This window comes from Mirounga angustirostris, unplaced genomic scaffold (assembly GCF_029215605.1).
Source record: "Mirounga angustirostris isolate CCGP_5_RB_7025 unplaced genomic scaffold, mMirAng1.0.hap1 SCAF_16, whole genome shotgun sequence".
Classification (NCBI taxonomy): domain Eukaryota; kingdom Metazoa; phylum Chordata; class Mammalia; order Carnivora; family Phocidae; genus Mirounga; species Mirounga angustirostris.
In genome coordinates, this window is record NW_026991724.1 from 4,446,897 (window position 1) to 4,474,230 (window position 27,334).

Below are 27,334 nucleotides of genomic sequence, written 5' to 3' on the forward strand. Positions count from 1 at the left end.
CATTGACGTTTCACCTTGTCTGACCTCCTCCTACTCCTCCTCCCCACCCCAACCTCTCCTCCCCACTTCCCTACCTTTCCCCCAGGAAAGTTAGGAACTTTCCTAACAAATCACTTTCAACAAATCCTCCTCCCAGGTCTGCCTCAGAGGGATCCGACCCAGAGCAGTGCACACGTGGCCGAATATTCCACGGTCCCAGAAGCAGAGCTGAGCTGACACCTCGTCCCAGTATCCTCAACACCCACCCACCCCCCCACACCCACCCAGGGCTCAAGGGCTTCAGCACATGCAATTTAAGATCAGTGGGGGTTAAAACTATGACTCCCACCTGAGTAGCTAAGTTCATTTCCATTTTGTAAGGAGCAATTTATTTTGAGAACATCTGGGATAGGTACATGGCTCCCAGAGACACATCTGGAAGAAATGTGTAGTAAACAAGAGGTTGAACTCTCTCTGAGAAAGGGGCGTCGTACAGCTCACCAAGGCAGTGACCTCCTCCCAAGGTGGGGTCTGTGGGGCCGTCAGGTCAAGTGGGACTGCTAGGTGTGCTGTACCTTCAGGACAATAAGACGGGGACCCGGGGTTGGCAAGGGGCTCCCACAAAGTCACCCAGCCAGTTGCATCATGCTGGCATTGAGAGCCAGCCGTCTTGCCTCTAAGTAGTTTTGGGGTCATGCTCTGTCAAGCTGGGCATGACCTCCGGGGGTCAAATCCTGTTTTATCCAACTGTTTCCAAGACTTAGCAGAAAACTGGAGGCATGTTCTCACCATTGGCTGGAAGAGAAGCAGAGAAGGAAGGAACGTGAGCCACTGCTGGGGCAGAACATGAGGTCACAGTCCGCGTCGTCTTCTTCCTTGTCACCCCCCACATACACCAGTAAGATTCCAGTTTCCCTAAGACTGAATTCTTAACTTACTTTCAGTCTCTCTGGCTATCCTCTTGTTTAGTTACTAACACATCCCTCCCCATCATTCCCATTTTATAGATAAGGAAACTGGGACGTGGAGAGTTGAAGTCATTTGCCTAAGGTCACATGTGGTGGGTCAAGAATTTAAGCCCAGTTCGGGCCGGCCGGCTGCTCCCAGACACCACCACAAACTGCCTCTCACGGCCCGCTCTCCCCCGCCGGCCCCCAGTGCTTCCCCGTGGGAGCTCGCTGTCCTCGGTGGGTCAGACCCACTCCAAGGACCGGTCCTGTCATCAGCAGGTAATAGACACACTGGCACCCATCCCCAAGGACTCAAGACTTTCCAAGAGGGACTTGCACCAGAATATTCTGGAATCTGAAACCCGATGTTTGCCTTTCAAGGACATTCTGGGGAAATCAGCTGCTTTCAAGGGCCTTTGTTTGCCCTGTGCACACATTTGACTTTCACAGGGGTGGGCGGGGCATTCGGGTTTTACGGGCAGAGATGCTCCCAGTCCTTGGCATCCACAGGCACGCATCTGGCCCCGGAGAGCGTCTGAGAGCAGGGCCCATGCCTTCCCTGGGATCCCCCTCTGGTGCCAGCCCCACCACCATCATTCTATCCCTACCCCAGCAGCCTCCCTGTGGCTCCTCGAAGCCAAGATCTCTCCTGCCCCGGGTTTGCTCTTCCAGCTTCTTCTGCACGGACACCTGCTCCCCGGGTCTTCCCAAGGCAGCTGCTTCTCCTTGCAGATCTTGGCTCAGATGTGACCTCTGCACAGCCCCTCCCCAACCTGCCTACTCTTCCTCACGCCCCTGTCCGGTTCCTTGACAACACTTACTGCAGGCTGATTTCCTTGTTGACTTACTTAGCCTCCCGGAAGGAGGTAAGCCCCTAGAAGCACGAGTTGGTACTTGAGAGGATCGTGTGACAGAGGGAGAGACACAGGGATGGACTTCAGGGCACAACGGAGGACTCATCTGCTCTTCACCGAGGCATTAAGACAAGGAATGGAAAGGAAAGTTGCAACCCAGTCTAGTGTTTGGATTTAGGTCCACGTGGTATAGACACTTCCACTTCTGGCTATACACCAAGTTCTCATATTACTTACTTTGATATTGTAAGAGAATTTTAAAATTCTACCCCCAGGTAAAGCCCCAGTCACCCCTTCCTCTGGTCAAGTTGGTGATTAAAGCTCCCAGGACACCCGGCTGTGCAAACCCTCCCCCTGCCATTGGCCACCATTCCTCCCACTTACCGGCCCGCAGACTTATTCAAAGTGCCTCTGGGGCCCTTTCCCAGGCTCCGCCACATTCTTGGAATCACCCTCTGCAAAAAGACCAGGGCTGTGTGAGGGCAGGCATGTCTTCTGCTACTCAACTGCCCCTGGCTCACCAGCCACTGCCAAATGACGTCCAAATACCAGGTGCCCTGGCCCTGTCCCCTCTTCTCCCCCAAAGGAGGTCACCCAATCCCAACCTGCAGCCTCTCCCCTCTCCTCACCACGGCCACACCTCCTCTCCTGTGCGGTGTGGTCCTGCTGGCGTTTCTGGCCCAATCTACTGCCATCCCCGCCTTACTCACTACACACCAGCAGCAGTGAAGGCCAAGTTGCTTCCAACCTCAGGATTTTCACAGTGGCTATTCCTTTGCCAACTATTTCTTATTCTCTAGACTGAGCTTAAATGTCCCCTCCTTAGGAAGCCTTCCTTGACATCCAAGTCTTAGGTGTCCTTTTCATAGTGTCCTGTATGTGACCTCAATCACCCTAATCCCTATTATTACTAAATAACTCCTTGGAGGCTATTCATGTCTGTTATTTCCTGCTTGATATTAGCTGCAGGAGGGCAGGGATTGGGTCTGCCATGATCACAAATGTAGTACAAAATAAAGAGTAATGCTTGATAAATATGTGCTGTAAATTCTTAATAAAGATATGATGGATGGAAGAATGGATGGACGGATGGATAGAAGGATGGATGGATGGAGGGATGGATGGAAGGATGGAAAGATGGAAGGACGAATAGAATATTGGATGGATGAATAGATGGATAGATGGAGAGAAGAATGGATGGATGGATGGAAAGATTGATGGAAGAATGGAATATTGGATGGATGGATGATTGAAGGATGGATGGAAGAATGGATAGATGGAAGACTGGATTGATGGATGGGTGGAAAGATGGATGGAAGAATGGAATATTGGATGAATGGATGGATGGAAGGATGGATAGATGGAAGATTAGAAGACTGGATGGATGGATCAATGAATGACTGGATAGAAGAAGAGTGTCAGCCATATTTTCAATCCCCTGAATGAAAGTAGGAAGGACTTAAGCATATCCAGTCTCAAATTCTAAGATTTAACATAAAGCCATTTTTCTTCCATGAGCCCCTCTTTGGCTCCCAGCTCCTCTGCTCACCATCAGGCAACAGGGCTTCTACTTTATTTTCCAATCCCAGTTCTCATTTTATCCCCCATGAGACATCCCTAAGCTACTGCCTCAGTCCCAGGCTGCAGCCTAGAATGGCTCCTGCCAATGTCAGATGCCACCTAGAGGGCTGCTCAGGATGGAGCAGAGGTTTTCACACCAGAAGCATCTTGGCCTCCCGCCCCCTCACCCCCAAAGGGCCATCTGATGGCATAAAGGTAACTAGGAAGCGTATGGGCATTTCCCTTCACAGCAGCTTCAGACGGTAGCTCTCAGAACAGTCATCAACAGGAATCAACAGAGTCAAACAGAATCAACGGGATTCTATTTTTCTTTTTCACCCAAGAAATCCTTACTGTTCCTTTTAGCACCCTCTGCAAAGGAAGAGTGGTTTCTTCTCTTACCTGGGTATTCTTTGTAAAATTTGTGTTGGAGGAACCGTCCATCTGGAAAACACATGAGAGGGTTAAACTCCTTCAATGAGTTCATACAGCCAAAACCAGTTCATAATAATACCAAGGAATTATTTGTGTTTTCATTCTCACTCCCTCCCAAGTGCGCATGGAGTTTCCAGAGGCTGTGTGACGTGTGATGTCACGGCTGACGGGATGCAGAAGCAGGCGAGAGAATCGAACTCTCTTCTCTTCGTGCGCATATTGGAACAGCGGAAATGTAAACCAGTGCCAGTCTTCCATTTTTGTGTGTGCTGGAAAGTATAGTTACTTGTAAAAGGAACGTTCTTTCTGTTTAATGCATAATGAGTTTATCATTGTCATTCTTAAATGAATTAACACATAAATATTTTTAATGCCTCGGCTTTAGTTTCTAATATGGTAATTACCCAGAGCCACACAAAGGAGAGCTCTCTGGGGTCCTCAATGTTTTTGGAGTGTAAGGGGGTCCTGAGGCCAAAAAGTTTAGGACGCACCGTCTTAACAGATGAACCGGAAGCAGAATTTGAACGTATTATTCAGCGAGTGTGATTTCAAGCTATGTAATTCACATGGGCAACACATGATATTTTTCTGAGTCTGCTCATAGGAGTCTTGAATGTCCTTACTGCGTGTGACCAAGTAAGGAGTAGCTATCTCCTTGCGCTGCTTCCCTAATCCTCTCTGGGCCTCAGTTTGCCCACCTGGAAATAGGCATAAAGTTAGCACCACGTGGGGTGCCTGGGTGGTTCAGTTGGTTGAGCGCCTGACTCTTGGTTTTGGCTCAGGTCATGATCTCAGGGTCCTGGGATCGAGCCCCATGTTGTTAATCGGCTCTGTGCTCAGCAGGGAGTCTGCTTGAGATTCTCTCTCTCCCTCTGCCCCTCCCCCTGCTCGTGCTCTCTCTCAAATAAATCTTTAAAAATTAGCACCTCATAAATAAAGTTATTGTGAGGACGAAAATAATTTCATTTAAACCACAGATATGCAAATAATAGGAGGAACCACACGAAACTGCCATTTTTGTATGTGAAAAGTGGTCGACTCTTGGGACCTTGAAACATCTAGAATTACTAAGGATTCCCACTGTTGGTTGTCATCGACCCCACGCCGCCCCCCTCCCCCCGGCCCCCAGCCTATCATGGCGGCGAACCATTTGTGCCTGAGAAGTCTGGCCAGGTCACGCAGAAGTTTCTCTGGGCAACGCTGCCAGGGGTGAGCTCACTCCTTCACCACAGCACGTCAGCCTTGTCAACAAAGCACACTTATGCACCGGAAACTCATAGAAGGTTATAGGTCAGTTATGTCTCTATTGTAAAGATCACATTTGTGCAATAGCTAGACATTTTGTTTCCCTTTGTGTTGTGGTCATCCTAAAAAGGATCAGGGTGTTTGGGGCCAGCACTGACATTATAGTATGAGGTGACAGAACCCAGCGGAGCCGATCCACACCCTCGGGTAGACAACTTATCAGCAACTCCGGCCACAACTATTTTCTCAAGCAAATGGCTGGGTTTTTCCAGGCTGGCGACGATGAAGCATTCCTGTGCCTTCCTTCTCCTCAGGGACCAACGCTGGTGCCACAGGAAGGAGTCAGAGGTCTTTGCGGAGCTGGTCACCCCCCTCATGCCTCCACGTTTACCAAACATGATCACAGGTCATTTTAACAAAATAGATTTCCCTGCTCAAGGCTGCATGATCCTCTGTCCTTCTCATGCAGCATCAGCCATGGCACTCTGTCAGAGGCAAGCCTGCGGGACAAGGGACGCTCCACCTGAGTGACCTCAAACCCATCACTCAAACCCACTCAGAGAAATGCACTGACTCCCCGGACCCTGCTCTCCAAAGAGGCAGATTCACTGCCTGTGTCAACGTTCATTTTCCTCTTGGGAAAGACATGAACCCCGCAAATGCTGGGTTCCAAGCTGATGGACTGTAAAACCCGAACAATCCCTGGCACCCTCCAAACGCCGGATCTGGGAGGAGACTGGCGTCCTAAGGGGTGGGCATGAGATCTGCAACTTATTCTCAAATAGTCCCGAAAATAAATATGCAGATTTATACGGAGAGACAGTGGGGACCAGGGAGAGGAAGAGAGAGAATGGTAAAGCAAATGTGACCATATTTTAGTAACTGATGGGTCATCGGGGTGGAGGGTTCAAGGTCCTAATTTTGCCTCTTTTCTGAAGTCTGAAATTACTGATTTTTAAAATTTTTTTTAAAGATTTTATTTATTTATTTGACACAGAGAGAGAGCACACAAGCAGCGGGAGAGGCGGAGGGAGAGGGAGGAGCAGGCTCCCTGCAGAACAGGGAGCCCGACGCAGGACTCGATCGCTTAACCGACTGAGCCACCCAGGCGCCCCTGAAGTCTGAAATTATTTCAAATATGGAGTTTAAAAAGATAAAGCTTAAATAAGAGGCTTCTTTGTGCTTAACCTGGGACAAGTGCCCCTGTTCCTCCCCGAGGCTACCGTTCAAGGGAAGCTGGTGGAGATCAAGACATGTCCAAACTCCCATATAATTACCAACAATTGTTGCTCCCTGACAGCCCCTGGGAGCAAGGCTAGGAGGAATTTCGCTTACATTTCCATCTGGAAGGCTCTGATCATTCCTGGGGGGGGGGGGGGAGAACACATACACCCACACGTACCCACAGGCCCTGCGGGCCATGGACAGGCTGAGAACTCCCCCTCTGCTCCTTGTTAGCTGTGCACGCTATAGGCCAAGTTCCTCTTCCCTAAGACAGATGACAGCATGAAGTAGCCTAACTATTATGAGCCCATTTTACAGGTAAGGAAAATGAAACCCAAAAAGGCTAGGCTATTTGCCATACGCAGCAGTGAGGGGCCAAGGGGCCACCAGAGCCCAGGCTGCCTGGCTAGAGAACAGGCTCTTAACCCCAAACAGCAGGTGGAACGTAGGAGAAACCACCAAGATGCCTACTATGGGCAATTTTTTTGAGAGAGAGAGAAACAGAGCTTGAACGGCAGGCGAGGGGCAGAGGGAGAGGGAGAGAGAAAACGTTAAGCAGGCTTCATGCCCAGCACAGAGCCTGATGCAGGGCTCGATCTCCCCACCCACAGATCACGACCTGAGCCTAAATCAAGAGTAGGACGCTTAACCGACTGAGCCACCCAGGCGCCCCCTTTTATGGGCAATGTTTTCAAAGCTCAGCATCCCAGGAACCAGGCTTCTTGAGAGAGTAGTAATGTCTCATATCGTGTTACTTGCAGCGATAATGATGCTAACTGCAGGGCACGAAGTGTGTCCTTCCTGAAACACTTCCGGGAAACACATTCTCCATTCAGGAAAAGAAACGCTCCTGGCAGATCACGTGCCCTGTTGTGTTCTTTGGGCCTCAGTGTTGACTGAGGCTGCCAGCCCCACTCTCAGGGCTGAGAGATGCTGCAGGGGGGACTGGGCCCTGAGTCTGGGCTCTCAGAGTCCCATGAGCTCAGCTGTGACAAGGCCAACTCACATCTCCCTGAAATTCCAGATTCTTCGCTTGCCATGCATTTCTTCCAAGTCCTGTGGACCTTACACCTTGCCTGAGGCTCGGGGGGCTTTAGTTAGGTATCACCAGCAGTCTGTGCTCTGTGGCCCTGGCTCTCCTTGGGAAAAATCACGCAAACTAAAGCAATGCCATTCACGCCCTTCCCTGATCGATTTGCTGTATACTATTCACCTCCAGGGGCAAACACGAATTAAGTCACACTGAATGCTCCCGGCAGAGACCCTGGGAAGTCAAGGGTTCTCAGACAATTTAAAAAATAGATATATAGATGGATATAATATATCTGATGTTTACTGAGCACCTATTATTGCTTGGCTCTGCTCTGAGGGCTTTACACGTATGATTTAAATGAATTCCCCTAACAGCACACAGTGGCCCCATTTCATAGACGAGAATACTGAGGCTCAGAGATTTGAAGCAACTGATCCCAGCTAGGAGGTGGCAGGGCTCGAAGACCTGTGTCCCATGCAGGCGAAGAGGGGAAGGATGGAAGACTCAAAGGGAGAAGCACGGGAGTAGGAGGACAGGAGGAGCTCTTGGCCAGGTTTGGGGGTGCTGGCGGTTGTCTCTGGGACAGGTGTCCCAAGTGGGATGTTCTAGGGAGAGGGGGGCAGGGGCCAGGAGCATGGCTTGGGCGCCCCCACTCACCTGCCTGCCGGCGCTGCTTGACACACTGCCCGCGGTTGGGGATGCCCTCGGCTACGTCCCCAGGGCTCAGGATGTGACACTCGTAGCCCGAGGGGCAGAGGAGGGGTTCCGCCCCATCCTCTGTGGTGCTGCAGGCCTCGGCTGTGGGACAGACACGTGAACCAGAGGGTCTGCCTCCCATCTGCACCCCACCTTCCAGGCTGTGCCTCGGGTCTCACTCACAGCCGCGTGTTCCTACACACACGCACACACACGCACACCAACACACAGGGCGGTCCAAAGCCAAACAATCCCAAACACCCTCGTGCGCGGTGACCTACATACACGTTCACCTACACGCATGCTCACACTTACAGTCATGTGTGTGCACACACAAGAGCCTGACACACGCGCACACTCACAGATACACACGTGCTCACACACCCAGATCCCGTGCCTGTACCCACGAATCCTGACACACATACGTGCACTCACATCTGCAGCCACAGGCGTACACACACGCTCATGCACAAACCCTGACACACACGCATTTTCACCACCATGGCTCTTAACACACACACACTCACACCTACAATCACACACGTTTGCACGCGTGCAGATGCAGGTTCACACAGCACAAGAACAGCCCCACAGGTGCACACACAGCCGCACACGCTCCCAGAGGCGGTCGTGCCCACAATGTGTGCAGGGTCACAGCGAGAGCCACGCATACACAAGCAGACACACTCGTACCCTCCAGTTCTCTAGACCCCGGGGCTGCCTGCCTGCTCGCCACCCACCCACAGAAGACCTCATCCTCAGGGAGCAGTGAGCCCCTTATTATGATTTTAGAGATTTGAAAACCAACCCCAATCCCTTCCCTCTCAAGTCTCCATCCCGGCGTGGTGGGGGACGGGGAGCCCCCATTTGCAGGGAACGTCAAGCCCTAGACTGTTCTGGGGATTGTGAGAGCCGGGCCAAGCCCCAGCCGCCACCCTTCTACATATTGAGGTATTTGAGAGCAGACCGCCTGCTGGAGCAGAGGCAGCCTGAGAAGGAGGGACCCTGGCTCAGACGTCAGGTTGGGCTTCACCCTGCAGGTACCTTGCAACACCTCCTCAGGGCCATCCAGAAGCCAGCCGTTGCCGCCAAGCCATCGAGGTTTCGGCTGCACTAGCCAATCTAAAACTAACCAAATAATACATGGTTAAATTGAGCCCTCCCCTCGCCCCGGTCAAGCAGCCGAGAAATGCCCCAGTCTCTGGGAGTGGGGGAGCCTACACTTCATGAAGAACACAGAGGCTGCCTGCCATATATTTGCCCTGCCGTTCAGTAACACAACTTTGAGTTTCCTCTAGGCACTGGGTGGCCAAGCTGGAGACTCCATTTCCCAGCTTTCCTTGCAGCTAGGTACGGCCACATGACTGAATTCTAGCCAATGGGATGTGAGCCAAGGTGATGACACAACTTCCTGTCTTGCCCACGCATGGATGCCTGTTTGCTCTCCTCCCTCTGGCTTTCCCTCTTCCTGCAGCTGGGGAGCCACTTTGATCATGCAGAGCAACAATATGGAAGGAACCTGGGTAACTGGATGACTGGAGTGGAGCCACATACCCGCCATGAACCACCCGTCTACGCTGGCCTATTAACCAAGAGAGGAGTAAATGCCTGATAGGTTGGACTCCTGGCTTCATGGGTCTTTGCGTCATACCAGCATAGTCTGCTCTGTGGCCAATATATTTTTAACAAAAAGAGCAACCCACATGGTAGACTGTAAAGCGTTCAAAATCCCAAAGCAGGGGTGGAGAGCCCAAATGTTTCCAGGGAGCAGGTAGGTAACATATATAAGAAAAGCAGGTCCCGTAGGACCATGGCAAACTGGAGACAGACCCTGCCTCAGTGGGTCAGCTGCTGGTCAGCTCTGGCCAGCCATTCCCCATGTTCCTAGAGCTTGTATTTTTTTTTTTTAACTTTGTAGATATTTCTTAAAATACAAACTCCTGGTTTTTAAGTGTTGGCAATTTTTAAAAATTTTATGCACTACAGGGGCGCCTGGGTGGCTCAGTCAGTTAAGTGTCCGGCTCTTGATTTTGGCTCAGGTCATGATCTCAGGGTGGTGGTATCGAGCCCCAGGTCAGGCTCCATGCTGAGTATGGAGCCTGCTTGGGATTCTTTCTTTCCCTCTCCCTCTGCCCCTGCCCCCCCCTTAAAAATAGTTTTATGCATTATGTAGATCAAATAAAACTGGTCTGGGATCACATTTATTTATGACCTCTGCTTTTGTTGGACTCCAAAATATGACAAAATAAAGAGGTTGGTGTGCTGTCTAGTGCTTTTGAAGGTACATAGGTGGATTTTGGTAAAAATGCTGGTTAGCCTTTTCTTTAAAAGAGCGCAAGATGATTGTAAGACAGTTGCTCACAGCGTGCAAACTGGAACAGAAGAGCAAATGAGCAGTTTGCAGCTTCCAACTGGAGGGATGACGTGAGGAGTTTCTGCAGGCTGATTTCCAGTCTTCTGCTTCTTCCCCCCTCCTTCCTACCACCTTGGACCCCGTGATAGAAAATGTTTTCAGTGTGAGTTTTTACCAAATAGGAAACTATTACTATTTCCTATTTGTATTCTTTGCCTTGGTCAAAGGCTCCTGGGTAGCGGGAGATGTACATACACAGTTTGCTGCATTTTTAGAAACTGAAACTTGGTCAAGGTCTCCCCTTAACTTGCAGATGCCTAAAGGCCTGGAGGCTCAGGGTCTCCCCTCTCCGTGCCTCAGTAGAACTTCCTGGGATCACCTGTTAAATGAACTCCCTGCACCCAAGTCCTTATCTCAAGGTCTGCTGTGGAGGGAACCTACCTGAAAATTGCAATGAAGTGTGTAAGCTGCTTACAGCAGGGCCTGGTGCATTTCAGGTCATCTGCTCACATTAGATCAGTGGTTCTCAATTTGGGGTGATTTTGTCCTCACGGAACATACAGCAAAGTCTAGAGATACTTTTGGTTGTCACAGTGTGGGGTGTGGGGACTACTGGCATCTCATGGGGGGAGGTCCAGGGATGCTACTCCACACCCCCACGGTGCCCAGGTCAGCCTCCACCCCACCCCAAACTAGAATTATCCAACCCCAAATGTCCAGGATGCCAAGGGTGAGAAACCCTGTGTTAGATGTTATTATTATAATTGTTACTATGACTAACGAAGAGCTGGACTGCTCTGCCTGGCCAGCAATAGCTAGGCGTTCACCGATTCATTGATTCATTCAATATTCATTGAGTACTTTTCAGGTGCCCAGAGACTAGTTCAGATGGTGGGCATCCAGCAGTGAAAGGGACCAAACTCTGCCTTATGGGGGCTGACCTGCAAGTGGGGAGAATAGTCAATGAACAAATAAAACACAATGTTCTAGATTGTACTATAAAGAGAAATTAAGCAGGGAAAGGAGGGTAAGGAACAACTACAGGAGAGTTTGCCATTTAGAGAGGGAAATCTTCCCTGAAAAAGTGACCACCTCTGGGCAAAGATCTGAAGTCGGTGAGGAAGTGAGCTGTGTGGGTGTTTGGGGGAAGGATGTTCCAGGCAGTGAGGGACGCCCATTTATGGGCCCAGATGCAAGAGTAGAACCCCATGTCCCTGCAGTCAGGGCCTAAAGCACTGGACACTTCTCCACAGTCAGAAGACGGGATTGAAATACCAGCTTTGCCTATTGTGTGATCTTGGGCAAGCAACTCTGCTTCTCTGAGCTTCTGCGTCTTTAGCTGTAAAATAGGGCTGATAACAGTCTCCACACCATAGGGCTGTGTGAGCATTAAATGAGATGATGTAGGGAAAGGCTATTGGGAATGTCATGAACAGCTGTATAGTTTGTGCACTGCTCAAAATCTGCGGGCATAGGTGGCAAGTAAGGCTAGAATCCTTGCTCACTGTCACAGTCCAGAGGAAGGGGCACCTTTTTTGACTTACCCACCCAGAGGGAAGTACCTTTATGTGCTTCCTCCATCAGGAGGGGGTGCCATGTTGTCATTTTTTATAAAGGGCCCTATAGAAGCCTTCCTGGCCGCGCCTAGTCCCTGGCCAAGAGACAGTGCTCAAACGCAAGTAGACTGTAATTACGAGCATTATTGAGGGTGTTGACTACCTGTCACCACTGTGACCTCACCCCAAAGAAAACAAAGTGCAGTCATTCTTGCTTGGGCCTTGGGAGGAGGGGTTGGGCCTGCCTTCTCAAGTGGCCTCCAGCAATTTAGCCCAGGGCCCCTAGAGGCCTCGCCCTGAGAGATGAGGTCCAAGCAGGCTGTTGTCACCTAAAGGCTCAGCCCCAAGCAGAACTGAGAGGGGAGGAGACTTTACTGCCCCCATCCTAACCACTTAGGGGCACCTTTTCTCCACCCTGGGGGATGCATTGCCCACCCTCTCCTCAGTATCCCCAAAGGCTCCGCCCCCCCAAAAAAAAACCTCTCCAGAGGGATCTAAAACCCCTTCCCTTCGAAGAGAGTCCCTGAGGGCTGTTTCTCCCAAAGCAATTGCCATTAAGATTCAACAGACATCTTATTGATTATCTGCTCCCTGCCAATACAGCGAGTGTTCAGAGCCCTCCAGGAGCTGCACGGTCTCATTTCAGCCCTGTTTTACAGCTGGGGGCATTTCACGGGGTGGGGGGTGGGGACCCCAGCTGGCCAGTGGACTAGAACCCAGGAGCCTGCGCTCCCACTGCCTCTCGGGGCCACACCGCATCCCGACTGCTGAGGTCCCAGGTCTCCACCTCCAATACTCCCGGGGCCCGGATCGCGAGGGAAGTGGGCCTGGCGGGGTCCGGGGGAAACGGGAGGACCCGCCGCCATCTAGGGGCACCCGGGGTCCCAGCAGATGGCGGCCCAGGGAATGCGGTCCAGGGTTTCTAAGAAAAGCCGGAGACCTGGATTTTTTTTTTTTTAATGAGAAGTCGCCCCCCTCTTCTCAGGAGGGGGCATCTTCCCCGGCATGGGCCCCTCCCGGGCTGTGCGCGCTCAGGGCCGTGCCAGTTCCGCGGGCGCCTCGGGCACGCAGCGGCCCACCCCGGTTCTCCGGGGCCCCCGCCCCGCCCCCCTCGCCCCCCCCCCCCGGGGCCCGGGCGCCTACCTGGCGGGGGCGGCACGGCCTCCAGGCAGGCGTAGGCACAGCCGTTGTAGCAGCAGCGACGGTGCCGCGGGCACTCGGAGTCGGCCTGGCAGCGCGCCGCCTGGCAGGCGCCGGGGGGCAGCGAGCGCGGCGGCGGCGGGCAGCGGTCGGCGCGGGGCTGCCGGGGGCCCGCCGCCTCCTCGGCCTGCGGGGGAAGCGCGCGTCAGCGGCGGGGACCGGCGGCACGGGGCCGCGCGGGGGCGGGGAGCGCGCGCCCGTCTGCCCCGCGGCCGCGCAGGGGCGGACGTGCACGCTCGGGGATGCGTGCGCGTGACACACGCACGCCGCTTTCTCCGTGCGTCTCAGGCAAGCCCTGGGTTTGCGCGGAGCTTGGGCGCTTCCAGATCGCAGAGACGGTGGATGAAACCGCGCCGCTTGGGTAAAAAGCACACGCAGGATACGGAGCGGAAGGGGAGAAAGGCCAAAAGAGAACCCAAAAGAGAACACTCAGTGTGATTCCATCCATACTTGAAGCTCAAACGCAGGCGAAGCTGACGTCTGGTGTGAGAAGTCAGCAGAGTGGTCACCTGGTGGGTGGGGACCGGGAAGGGCACCTCGGGTCCCCGGGGGCCGCCTGGGTTCTGCTTCCTGATCTGGGTGCTGGCTACACTGGGGGTGCTCACTCTGTGGGAAGCTGGACACGAGCTTTTCCCACTTTTTGATATTTTTTCCAATAAAACGTTAAAAATCAGGTGCAGTACTTAACAAGTAGGAAATATGGGCACATGACCAATAAAATAAGCATTTTATTTTATTTTATTTTATTTTATTTTTTTAAGATTTTTTTATTTATTTATTTGACAGAGACAGATACAGCGAGAGAGGGAACACAAGCAGGGGGAGTGGGAGAGGGAGAAGCAGGCTTCCCGCCGAGCAGGGAGCCCGATGCGGGGCTCGATCCCAGGACCCTGGGATCATGACCTGAGCCGAAGGCAGACGCTTAACGACTGAGCCACCCAGGCGCCCCTAAAATAAGCATTTTAGAGGTGAGGTCGGGGACCTCTGTCACACCAGGCAACTCACACTGGGTCCCTCTGACACCAGACCCCGTCCATGCTGGGGACACCGTTCTGCTTCTGGATTTGAAAGTGGGCTGTGTGGAGGGCAGGTCTTACACACACACACACACACACACACACACACACACACACACGAGGTTCATTGGGAGAAAAACACCCTGGCTTGCCCGCCTCCTGGCCTGTGCCTAAAGTGCTCCTGTCATCTAAATCCCTACCTACCCTCTACCCCGCGCCCCTGCAAATGTATCCGTATTTCTTTCTTTTTTTTTTTTTAAGATTTTATTTATTTATTTGAGAGAGAGAATGAGAGAGAGCACATGAGACGGGGGAGGGTCAGAGGGAGAAGCAGACTCCCTGCTGATCAAGGAGCCCGATATGGGACTCGATCCCGGGACTCCAGGATCATGACCTGAGCCAAAGGCAGTCGCTTAACCAACTGAGCCACCCAGGCGCCCCAAATGTATCCGTATTTCAAATTCCTGCCCTCCTGTACAAGTAAGTGATGCTCATCTACACACCGGAATCCTGTGCCCTTAGCCCGCTTCTGAAAAATTACCAAGATACAGTGGTGGGTGAGGAATATTAAGGTGCAGAACAGTTTGTATGCTACACACTTAACGATGTTTTAAAGTAAGCATATGCACACTCATGTACTACGTATAGGGTTAGCCTAGAACATTTTTGGAAGGATATCACAAGAATACACAAGACAGTGTTATCACAGATTGCCTTTAGAGAGGAGCATTCAGTTCTGAAGCCAAGGAGGATTTCTCTTCATTGCCTACTCATTTACCCTGCTTCAGTATGATTTTTTCCACGCACACACTCTTTTTCTCAATTTAAAGAAGGCAATCAAAAATTTTAAAAACAAGAGAAGTACTTCTGAAGAATTTTTGATGACAGGAAAAACACTTGTGTTAGTTAAAACAAAAAAAGAGCAAGGAACAAAATGCATATGCCCTCTGACCTCAAGGGAGTAAAGAGAGGGAAGGTCAAAGATGTGTGGACGTCCTCCCCCAGCCCCCCGCTACCCTACGGCTGTTAACGGTGGCTGCCAAGTCCATGCGCTGCTCCCAGTGACCTGTAGGGGGCGTCGGGTCACCGAGGACAAGTATCAGACCAGGTGCGTCTTGGAATTTGTGCAAGCACAAGGACCAGCGGGTTTTCAAACTACCTCCCAGGGAGCCCAGTGGGCTTAGAGGGAGGGCAAGAGAGGGAAGAAAGCAGTGACCAAGTGGGGCAGGGGCAGCCTGGGGAGGATGGGGCTCATGGCCCCACCCCAGCTTCTCCCAGAGAATTCATGTTTTCTCCCATAGATATGTCGGTCATTTAATTTGTGAAATGTAAAAACGAACACAAACCCAAGAATTGGCTTTTAAGGAAACGAAGGCTTCAGGAGATTGGTGGTTCTCCCCCAAAACAAAGGGGAGACCAGAGCCTAGATTTTCAAGCTGGTTCAGCCTTTTCACCACCCCCTGCTCAGACCAGTCCTTGTAATTCCTGTATCATCATGAATAATTTTCAAGCTGCAAGCAGGGGACATAATCCCACACCATTAGCTCTTAGTTCATTTTCTTCAGAATTAACAAAATTGGACTCATGTTGGGGTCCGACCATTTTCATCCTAATCGAACGTGACAGCTATCCCCACCTCCTCGGGAAGATGATGAGCCCGGTGTGCATGTGGTCAGGAGGCCCGGTGGGATTTTCCGGCTAGCCTGTTCGTACATGAGGCCTCATTTACAGACCTCACTGGAGCCTGCAGATCAGAAGTGAAACACTGTTTCTCCCCCCAGCCCCCCTCCCCGCGCTTCCCAGTCTGGCTTCCTGGTCCAGGGACATTAGGAGGCCCACGGGGTGCGGGGAGGGGGTGCAGAGAGATTAATTTTAGATGTGGCCCTGCTCTCCTCTCCCAGGAAAATTCAAACGTTCGTCTCCCAGAATTTGGAGAGAACAAAAGAGATAAGCGCCTTAGAAGTCAAATCTCCAGAGTTATTTACGGTGCGGCCCAAACAACAGATGGTCGTGGGTGATAAAGAACTGATTTCACCAAGGGGCCCAGATTAAAGGATTAAATGTTTGGGAAAATATTTCATGTCATGCAAGGTGATGCTCAAAGAGGGTCCTGAAAAAAAGATGTTTCCCGGAGTTCTGAGGAAGATCTAACTTTTATCAGAGAGATAAATAGATCACCCTCCCACCCCCACCCCATGGTGTCCCAGCCCGGGGAGGACAAAGGGTTAAAGGTCAGATGGAGCTGGCTGGCCCCCCCCTACCCCCAGCCCCTCCACTTCCTAGACTCACCCCCTCCCTTGCTCATTCCCGGTTCGGCCATCTTGGCCTCTCTGAGGTCCCTGGAACAGTCCCACCTCTGGGCCTTTGCACGGGCTGTGTCTCCTGCCAGAGACACCAGCCTGGCTGTGACCTCACTTCGCCCAGGTCTCTACTAACACGTGCCCTCCCCCTGCACTGCCCGTTCCCCTCCACCTGAGTTTTGTTCCCACCTGTGACCCTGGGGATGATGTTGTTGAAGACGAGGCTGCCGTTTGCTGGTGGTTCCCCAGGCCCCCCTCTAAGGGCTTCTGTGTCGGACTGATCAATCCGTATGCACAGCGGCCCTGTGTGGTGGGCGCTCCTGTCCGGGTGGCCTTCACTCACTGGGAGCCGTCCCTTTGTATCGGATCCATGTGGCACCTCTTACCCAGCTATTTACTATCCACACTGAGGGTGACGCCCCTGAGGCCCAGAGAATGAAAGGTCTGCCCAAGGCCATAGGCTGAGAAGGGATTCCTAAGGATTCCATTCCTCTGTCCCAAAGCCCAAGTAATGGATCCCAAGTATAAATCTAGAATCAGTGGCCTTGATTTCTGAAGTTTGCTCAGACCCCTTACTCCTCCTGGCCCTTCCACACACTGTTCCCTCCCCTCGCCAAGTTTCCCCAGCTGAAGCCTCCTCCTCCTTTGGAGCAAGAACTTAGGAGCTGCATCTGATGTTCGAAAAGTACCCAGGTGGATGGAGCTAAGCCCATGGCTCATAAACAGTTCAGCAGGGATCTAACTCAGGCTTAGGAACTAGACAAGTCTGCACTTGTTTGGAGTTTTTTTGTTTTTGTTTTTAATTTATTTAAATTCAATTTAGTTAGCATATACTGTATGGTTAGTTTCAGAGGTAGAGTGCAGTGATTCACCAGTTGCATACAACCCCAGAGCTCATTCCATCACGTGCCCTCCTTACTGCCCATCACCCAGTTACCCCATCCCCCCAGCCACCTCCTCTCCAGCAAACCTCAGTTTCCTGGAGTTAAGAGTCTCACAGTTTGCCTCCCTCTCTGTTTTTGTCTTATTTTATTTTCCTTCCCTTCCCTTATGTTCATCTGTTTTGTTTCTGAAATTCCACATGAGTGAAATCATATGGTATTTGTCTTTCTCTGACTTATTTCACTTAGCATAATACCCTCCCTCTAGTTCCATCCACGTCCTTGCAAAGGGCAAGATTTCATTTTTTGATGGCTGAGTAGTATTCCATTGTATATATATACCACATCTTCTTTATCCATTCATCTGTCGATGGACATCTGGGCTCTTTCCATAGTTTGGCTATTGTGGACATTACTGCTATAAACACTGGGGTGAAGGCATCCCTTCGGATCACTATGTTTGTATCTTTGGATAAATACCTAGCAGTGCAACTCCTGGGTCGAAGGGTAGCTCAATTTTTAACTTTTTGAGGAACCTCCATACTGTTTTCCAGAGTGGCTGCACCAGTCTGCATTCCCACCAACAGTGTAGGAGGGTTCCCCTTTCTCCGCACCCCCACCAACGTCTGTCGTTTCCTAACTTGTTATTTTGAGCCATTCTGACCGGTGTGAGGTGGTCTCTCATACAAGTCTGGGATCAGTAAACCACTGATTTATCTGAGCCTCGGTTTCCCTCATCTGCAAAATGGGCATGAAAGTCACACCTGCTGCACGCGTTTGTGGTGGGAGCTCGAATCTGTGCCACTGGCAACACCAACCTTTTGGAATTAGGCTTACTTTTCTTATTGTCGACTTGGCAGCCTTGGAAGCCTCCTGCCCCACAGCCAGGGGTCTGTCAGCTCAGGGTAGCTTTGGTCTTTCACCTCCCCAGTTCTTCCTTTCTTCCTGCCTCCTTCCTGCCCTCCATCACTCACAGGATGGTTTAGGTCTGAGGCTGAGGCAGATGCTAAAGAAACCTGAGAGCTTGTCCCTGCCCCCCGAGGAGTCTGGACCTAGCTGCGAACTGAAGACACACCTCCAGGAGATGCTCAAGCAACAACACCATGTGGCACTTGGCAGCCTCGTCGTGTCTTTGTCAGACGAGGGCAAACAACCGGCAGAATTCCTAAAAGGAAGGGAGCATGTGGGAACAGCCTTGCCCAGCGCCGGGGATGCCCTGAAGTAGCGTCCACCCCCACTCTGTAGTTACGATCACCGTCCCCATTGTACGGGTGGGGGAACTGAGGCACATAGTCACCACCCCGGAAGGTGTGGCCAGGCCCGGAACCTGGGCGTCTGATCCATAATAACAGCAGGGTAGGCAGCATTTACGAAGCTCCTATTGTGTGCCAACACTGAGCCTAGCTAGGTGCTCACATACTAAATCTCACTGAATCCTCACACAAGCCTCCAAGGCTGCTTCTGTTATTAACACACTTGACAGATGAGGAAATGGAGGCACAGAAACATGACGGTCACTTGCCCCAGGCCACCCAGCTGGTGAACAGCAGAGACAGGAGTCACAACTGGGTCTGTCCTGCGCTGGGAGTCTGGACCTGAGGAGCAGCTTCCCACCCTTGCCTGTGAGTCCCCTCCTGCTTGGTCAGCTCGGGGGGGCCCCCCACATACGCCCCCACCACCTGCCCGCCCGTGGGCCAGCCCCAGCTCAGGACACAGCCATAGAACCACCTTGCCCAGGTACACATTCTAGAAAGAACTCATCCTAGCCCTCATCCTCTGCAACCCCGTCAGCCCTGCCCTCCCTGGCCACTCAGTGGAAAATAAAACAATGGCATGTCAAGTCCCCCGGACAAACGAGGGGGCTCAGCCCAGACTGACAACATCCTTCATGAAAATCCCAGGGCAACCTGTGACTTCCATCTCTTATTTTCATTCCTGCTAAGGGAGGGTATTGCAAGTCCATGTCCAAACAGCTGCTGTCCAAACACATTTACGGTACAGTGTAGACAAAAAGTTTCCAGTTCTGTATGCCTTACCTGGATAAAAATGACTCCCTTAAGGTTTCCCACCGGGTGGCTATGTTTTTTTCACCCCTCAGGGAGATCGTTCTGGAGGCCTCTGTGGGTCTGCATTGCCATTCTGCTGCTGATACCCTCAGGAAGCACATTAAGGAGACACCAGGTGTGGACTCTTTCAGTGGAAAGCCCAATTCTTCAAGTTCAAGTCTGGCTTCTACTGAGGCAAACAGCCTGGTGTCCAACCAAAGGAGGCTGGATAAAGACATAATTGCCCATCTGTACCGTGGAACACCATAGAAGCCTTTGAAAAGAGGACACAGAGCTACCGGATCAACATAAGGAACAATATATCAACATATACTGTTCAGTGAAAAACACAAGGTAGAAAACAGTACCAATAAACCAGACACAAATTCCAGAGAGTGGAGGATTGCGTTTACACGAAGTGTCCAGAACAGACAAATCCACAGAGACAGAGAACAGACTTGCAGCTGCCAGAGGCTGGGGGAGAGGGAAGGGGAACCCCTATTAGTGGAGACCGGGCTTCCTTTCGGGGTGATGGAAATGCTTTGGCACTAGATAGAGGTGGTGGTCGCACATCGTGAATGTGCTCCATGTCACAGAATTGTACACTTTAAAATGGTTAATTTTACATTATGTGAATTTCATCCCAATAAAAAATTTTTTCAACAGTGGGAATAAATACCATTAAGGAAAAAAATGTGTGAGTCTAACTGTTTCCTGGAAAAGTCTAGGCGCACACACGCCAAAATGTCAACAGAGCTTAATGTCTTGGAGGAAGAATTTAGATCTTTCTTAAGTGGTTATAACTTTCTGTATTGTCTGACTTTCTTTTACAGTAAACATTATTCTTATAACAAGGAAACAATTTTGCACCACTTCCATTTAAGGAGAAAGAATCCAATCTCCAAAGCTGCCCCAATTTACCCGCATCCCTCCCTCTGTGCTCTCCACCCCCTTCATTCCGCGTGCAAGAGCTTTACCCTTCTTTGGAATGTTCCAGTGACTTAGCGGCCAGACCAATAAAAGCGCACCCCAGGACTGATGTGCTTGCTGCCGGAAGAAAGCCAATTTTCCTCTAAGCATTACTCGCTCTTCCTCTGGAATTTGGACGTCAAAGTTCTAAAAATATGTCTCTCCTTGGAACAGAGGCTTCGAGTTCAGTGTGCCTTGATGAATGCCATTTCCTGATGCCCTGGGACCTCAGCGCTGGGCTCAGGGAGCGGAACTGGGTGCACCGCTAAGGGGACTTCCTCAGGGAGGTACTCAAAAACCCGGATCTCACGCCAGGGATGACCCCATCGCAGTGCATGACCAGAGCAACCCAGCGTCCACGCGCCCTGCTGTGCACAGGAAGTCTTCTGGAACTTTCCGTCCCCTCCTATCCTGTTCCGGGAGGTTTTAGCATAATCTATTCCTTCACTTCATGGTACATTCATAGTTCCCAGGCCGAGGCACTGGGAATGCCAGGCACTGGGCTAGCTCCGAGGGCAGCTGAGCTGGACCAGAAGATGTCCCTGCCCTCACATGGCTCAGTTCCAGGACGAGTGACCAACCCCAAACCAGACCTCACACAGATAAAGCAAATAAATTGCTTTTTTTTTGGTTTGTTTGTTTTGGTCATCTGCAAAAGTAGTTAAATGAAAAACTAAAGCCATAGTAAAAAAAAAAAAAAAATCATGCAGATAATAGTAATGGAGCTAAATGCTATGAAGAGGTCGGGACAATATGCAAACGTGTAAGGGAACGGCCTTCTGAGAAGAGCGTGAAGCTAAGACCAATTATGACCAGGGTGGGTGCCTGGAGCAAGCACTGGGAACGCTTGCCTGGCATGCTGGGGACAGCGGGGACCAGGGTCCAGGGCCCTGGCCACATGGATCCCGTGGACCTTCAGAATCCCTAAGATGTTGTACCTTGGGTTTCCAATGTACCCTTTCTTTAGAATGAATGTGGTAAAACAGATGTAATATAAAATTTGGCATTTTAACCATTTTTAAGCGTACAATTCAGTGGCATTAATTCACAATATTGGGCAACATTCACAATATTCTAAGATGTTGATACTTACATCACCCGAACAGAGATCCTGTTCTCATCAAGCAGTTCCTCCTCATTCCCTGCCCCTGGCCCCTGTAGCACCTCTAGTCCACCGTCTCTTTGGATTTGCCTCTTCTGGACGTTTCGTACAGATGGATCATACGGCACGTGGCCTTCTGTGACTGGCTTCTTTCACTCAGCATGTTTCCAGGGCTCATCCATCCTGTTGCAGGTGTTAATACTTCATTCCCACTTTCATGGCTGGATAATATTCCACCGCGTGGAGAGGTCATATTTCGTTTCCATATTTCATTCGGAGCTTCTGGACCTTCGGGCTGTTTCCAGCTTTGGCTGTCTTGACTAGTGCTGCTCGAACAGTCACACACTTTCCCTCTGCTCACCTGCCTGACTCCCTCTTGCACGCACACTCCCAGGTTATAACCACACACGGCCTGGATGCTTCTTCCCTTGCTCATTTCCACCTGGGATTAATTTCAGGACTGGAACCTCAGTTGCGGGAGCCGGGTCCAGAGAGGAGAAAGTGATTTGCCCAAGGTCACCCCCAAAGTCACACTATCCAGTTACTCTTTCTTTTTTCCTTCCATCTACCCACTCGCCCAGGCCGCCAGCTCACCCCTCCCCCGCCCCATTCTTAAAATGTTTCTGCATGCCTGTGCTGTGCTAGGCTCCGTGCTAGACACTAGGCCATGGCCAAGCCTACAGTGGGGTTGTCTCACCTCCGCAGGCCTCGTCCCCTCCCCTGCCCCAGGGAGGAGCCACGGGGCCTTGGCCAGGAACACCCCAGGGCCCAGGTGCGGCCCCTGCTACCCTAGGTGGAGGCATCCTAGAGTCCTGTTGATGGGTCCTACAGGGGAGTGATCTCACATCTTTCAAGGAGCAAGGGAAGTCCCCAGGCTGGACACTCCTCCCCAGGGCCTCGATTTCCTCATCCGGAAACATCCATCATCGGGGTGCTAGTTGTAAGCTCAGAAGCAGACTGTAGGAGTATCCCAGGGCTGCTCTAACAAAGTACCACAAGCCAGGGGCTGAAAACAACAGAAACGTACTCTTGAGGCTCTGGAGGCCAGAAGTCTGAAATCAAGGTGTTGGCAGGGTTGGTTTCTTCTGGAAGCTCCGTGGGAGCTGCTGGCTTCTGGTGGCTCCTGGTGACCTGACATCCCTTGGCCTAGGGACACACCCCTCCGATCTCTGCCCCTGACTTCACCTGGCCTTCCCCCTGTGTGTCTGCTTCTGTGTCTCTTCTCCTCTCTTCTCACCAGCCACACTGGATTAAGGGAGGGCCCCCCTTACTCCCATACATCCTCATCCTTTACAACAACACTGTTTCCAAATAAGGTCACGTTTACAGGTACCAGGGGTTAGGACTTGAACATGTCACTTTTGAGGGACACAGACCCAGCACACAGAGCTGAGACTAGGACTCTAGTGCAGGGCATGCCCTTGGGAGGGGTCCCAGGAAGCTCCAGCAGGCGGGAAAGTAAGGCAGGGAAGGGGCAGGGCCCACCCAGGGAGGGTTAGTACACAGGAGACTGGAGGGGGCGCCTGGAGCTCAGACCCAAGGGAAAACTCTGAGAAACTGGACAGACCGCTCCTCAGAGGTGTCCCACCCAAGGATAAGGCGCTAGGGTCTGTCCTTCAGTTCCATTTGCTCCCATGGTGTAAACCCCCCCCCCCCAGCGTCTTGGCCTGTCCTGGGTGCAAGCTGGGCGAGCCCCCCCCCCAACGGAGAGATATGGTCTTCCGACGACTCTTGCTAACTGAACAAAAAATAAGAGACGCGATAGAAGGTTCTGGAGCTCCCAGAAGTAACAAGGGGAAGGAGAACCAGCTTGGGGAGACTGAGGAAGCCGGGTTGCAGGGCAGGGGTTGGTGGCCAGCTCCTACAGGGCCCAGAGCTGCCCGCGCGCGCGAAGGGGTCCTGGTGGGGCAGCACGCCTCACAAAGCATCCTACTGCTGCAGCCCCTCAAGGCCCCCTCTGCTGGGCAGGCCCTCTGGGGCAGGGTGCAAACTGCCCAGCCGTTTCTAGCTGAGGGGATAAAGCAGACTCAGCCACAGTGACACGCTGCTGTGTCTCGAAGTCCTTGGGCAGTCAGACGGACGCAGGGTTCAGGAAGAGCCCAGGGCTCTTCCAGGGACCAGCCTCGCTGTCCCCCTGTGATGAGAGCACCCCCCGTGAGTGCAGGTGGGGGGCCAGGAGCAGGGCAGGGCCGTGCAGCAGCCCCTCCGTGCACGGGGCTTCAGCACACAGCCAGACACCTGCCCCACAGCCCTCCAGGGGCCATGGCCAAGGCTGCAGACCTGCCTCAGTCTGGGGTGGGGGCGGTGGGTGCTGCATGCGAAAGTCATGCTTCTGAGTGTGGGGGAGCTGTTTCCTATATTCCTAATTTCCCTGTTGGACATTTGCAAGGGCCCTGGAGGTCATCTGGTCCTCTGCCTTCATTTCACAGGTAATGACCAGAGAGGGGCAGTGAGCGGCCCAAGGCTGCACAGCTCATTAGAGATGTCACGGAGATGAATCCCTGGGCCTGGTGCCCACAAGTCAACAGCCCATAACCCTCCCCAGATGCTTTTTCTGAGGCCGGTTTTTGGCACAAACCTCTCCTGCGTCCAAGCACTGGGGAGGGGCGCTGGTATCTGCTGATAACCGGGGAGAGCTCCAATCCAGGGAAGGGCAAACATGAAGCACTTGTGTTCTGGCAAATGGTGGCGAGAAGCAGTGTGGTTTCTGAAGCCCACCTCCCCGGCCCCCATGCACATTGTCCCCAACCGCCCCACCTCCCCGTTCCTCCTAGACAGATGCCACAACATCTGCTTCTATGACATGCTGGGACAAAGCAGGGATCAGACCAGATGATGTATTGAAAATCCCTTTGTGGTCCTAGAACCAAAGTGCTAACTACCCTGGAGGACTAAATAGTCCTGTCAGGCCAGCAAAGAGCATGGGGGTGTCAAACCCGAGAAGGGTCTCTCTCCCTCCTTGCACAAACAAACCCTCTCCTGTAGTAAGGACTGCCCTCTCAGGGGCTCCCAGATGCACTGTTTTTGCCTCAGTACCTCTGCCCACATTGAATCTTCTTCCAGGAATGTCCTTCCTCCCAATTCTTAAAAGTTCTTCAACATCTGGCCAGGGTCTCACCTCCTCCAGGAAGCCTTCTGTGATTACACTGCCCCATACAAGCTCTCCCTTCTCCAAACAACTACCATCATTTCACTTGCTACCACTCCCAGTGGCTGCCTGCCTGATCTGCAGAATGTGAGCCTAGGGGGCTAAGATTAGTCTCAATACAGTTTCATGCATCTCACCACAGCAGCAATCATTAAACATTCCCCTTTCCCACTTATCTGGCAAACTCCTATTCATCCTGCAAAGCCCAATGTTGAATGCCCCCCAACCCTGGAAAACCCTCCCTGACTCTTGCATAAATGCCTGGAGTTCACTTGCCGGCTCCAAAATCCTGAAAGCCCAAGGGGAAAAAGGCCAATGGGGCCGTTGGTATTTTTGAGGGGTTTTTGGTCTCCTGACACTTGCAATGCTTCAGAGGCAAGCAGAGTAATCCCCGAATGCAGCTCAAAGTTGGCTCAGGTCAGTCCCCATTCCCAGGCACCAAATTCTGGTCCGGGAATCTATTGCCGTTAAACAAACCGTCCCAAGCTGAACCCACTCTTCTGTGCTTCCAATGCATTTGCCCATACTTTACTCACACGAATGTACTGAGCACCAAGCTAATGGCAGGCACCTGGCATGGCACCAGGAACCCTGCACTGAATGAGACAAAATCAGGCCTCACCCTGAGGAGCCTACATTCCACCTGCGGAGGCAAGCACTAGCCAATCTCAGGATGATTTAATGAAGTCACCAAGATGCTCTGAGCACTTGCTAGGTGTTAAGTGCTTCATGCATTGTGAGTCATTTCACCCTAAGAGCACCAGAGTCCATTCCTTGAACCCTCCATGCCTCTGTGCTCCCTGTGCGGGAGGCAGAGGACGCTAAAATCACGCCCTCCCTCCCCCACTCTCTCTCCTAGTCCCCTCCCTGCTTTAGTCCTCTCCTTGGCACTTGTCACCAAACATACTATGTTTTCCTTATTCCTTACTCACTCTCTGCCTCTCTCACTAAATCACGAATTCCCCACAGCAGGAGAGATCTGTGCTCCGTGTGCCCACAGCCTAGGATGGTGCCTGGTCAACAGCGGTGATCAAACGCATTTGTCAAAGGGAATGCATTGCTCTTTCTTTTTCAGATGAGATCACTGGTGCTCAGAGATGTCAAGCACCTCACCCAAAGTCACACAGCTGGTGAGCAGCAGAGGCTGGGTGCAAACCCAGACACCTGCCTCCAAGGTGCATGCTTCTTGCCACTCGCTACACTGCGCTGTCCCTTCATACCACCACCACATGTCATCCAACTGCCTTCTCCACTTGACTATGTCACCCCCGAGGGTGGGAGCTGGTATCTCCATCTCGTCCCCACAGGACCGCACACAGTGCCTGGCCTGGAGCAGTTTCCACTGTTTACTGAATGAGTAAATAACCTCATAAATGTCTAATTATATTTCATAAACATTTGGTTATTGATTGAATCAACACTCAGTTTCAAGTCCCTGGAGTCTTAAATCGGGGGCTGTCAGGAGAAAGTCTATTTGGTAGGCGAAAGCATGTCCCAATCCCCCTGCACATTTCTGGTGCACCCTTTGCTTGTCTACTTACAGACAAGGAGCCTTCTGAGGGCGGTGAGTTCATCTGCCAACCCCCCCCCCCCCGCCCCCGGCACAGTCCCATAAAGACGCTGCCCTGCCTGAGTTTGGGGGGAGCACCTGCAGAACATACAGCATCTGGGGGTCGCCTAGCCAGCCCCTCCCCGCCTCTCCCTCCCGGGCACTTACGCGGGACTTCTCGGCCAGCCTAGTGTACAATGCCCGTTTCCAGAGATTCTTGGCAGAGCCGGCTTCGAGGAGAAGCAGTAGGAAGCACAGAGCCCAGATGACCTTCCTTCTGCCGCTGCCCATCCTGCGGCTGGAAAAAGGCATTTCCTCCCACATGTTCAGGGAAGAGGGCCCTCTGGCCGGCTGGGTCCTGTAAGTGGGGAGCCAAAGTGTGCACGGTCCGCCGGACTCTCAGCTCCACTCAGCCGGGTCGCTGGGATCATGTGTCAGCGCCCAGCACGTGCCCCCACCCCTACCCCACCCCCGATGGTGGCCGGCCCGCCCGGTTATTTTTAGCTGGCCCCTATAACATCTGGCCCCAGAGGCTCCACCATAGACGTCTGCAGCCCAGGCAGTTCAGATGGTGGAGGCAAAAGGAGGGGGCACCGGGCTGGCTTGGAGACGTGGCCGGGAGTGGCCCTGTCCCACTGGGATAATGAGCACTTCCTGGCAGGCTGGGGCGGTCTCTCCTCCCAGAGGAGGTGTGCTGGCTGCGGGGCTTGGCGGGGGCCGGGTGGGGGCGGGCACGCAGGGGAACCAGCCCAGCAGGGTGGGTGGGGGTTCGCGGCTTCTACCTCGTCCAAGTTTTGAGCTGAGCTGACAAACTGTCTGCCCGTAGAAGCTTCTTCGGGAGACCGGTGCTGGATGGGGACTGGCTAAGCACGTGGCCGTGGGAAGAAGACTCACCCCCTTGAACCCTGCTGTCCTCCTCCCTCGTGTGTGCGTGCCCAGTTATGTCATGTGTTCCTAGGGAGAGTTCAGTGACGTTTTGACTGTGACCCGGGTCACGCCTCGTGAGTGTGTGTGTCGGCCTGTGTATGTTCTGTACACATACATAAAGTGCTATGCTCAGTATCTAATATTCTGCCGCCTGCTCGAAGCAACCCCCATTTCACAGATGGGGAAACAGAGGTACGAATCTACAAATACGTGCCTGAGGTCAGGCAGCAGGTAGCCGAGTTGGCTCGGCCCCAGGCCCGTCTGACCACTGTGACCTACCGTCAGGAAAGCAAAAGGGACCCGGGCCCCAGA

At 52.3% G+C, this 27,334-nt stretch overlaps 1 protein-coding gene across 7 annotated transcripts; it reads right to left on the reverse strand.

Moving 5' to 3' along the window:
- Window positions 1-337: 337 nt before the first annotated feature.
- Window positions 338-26,729, reverse strand: WFDC1 (WAP four-disulfide core domain 1). 7 transcript variants are annotated; one of them, XR_010408269.1, is made up of 9 exons: window positions 26,264-26,729; window positions 13,029-13,212; window positions 9,021-9,104; window positions 7,938-8,078; window positions 3,887-4,047; window positions 3,746-3,787; window positions 2,168-2,238; window positions 1,778-1,894; window positions 338-774 (listed from the first exon to the last, which is right to left on the reverse strand). XR_010408269.1 is itself a non-coding variant. In XM_064581591.1 (8 exons), exons 1-8 carry the CDS (start codon window positions 26,417-26,419, stop codon window positions 765-767), a joined length of 849 nt encoding a protein of 282 aa, XP_064437661.1. In that variant the 5' UTR covers window positions 26,420-26,717; the 3' UTR covers window positions 338-764. The 7 variants fall into 7 exon arrangements, 3 of the variants coding, with proteins under 3 accessions (XP_064437661.1, XP_045746604.1, XP_064437662.1); XR_010408268.1 differs by having other exon boundaries at window positions 1,751-1,894; XR_010408270.1 differs by having other exon boundaries at window positions 1,778-1,889; window positions 26,264-26,727.
- Between the last annotated feature and the right edge of the window lie 605 nt (window positions 26,730-27,334).

Bases quoted from the DNA above. Each gene is read 5' to 3' on its own strand.
- WFDC1 (XM_064581591.1), bottom strand. From the start codon at position 26,419: ATGTGGGAGGAAATGCCTTTTTCCAGCCGCAGGATGGGCAGCGGCAGA. The intron at 13,213-26,263 runs GTAAGTGCCCGG...CTTCCCCCGCAG, and splicing joins GGCTGGCCGAGAAGTCCCGC to GCCGAGGAGGCGGCGGGCCC. The intron at 2,239-3,745 runs GTAAGAGAAGAA...GTCTTTTTGCAG, and splicing joins ATTTTACAAAGAATACCCAG to AGGGTGATTCCAAGAATGTG.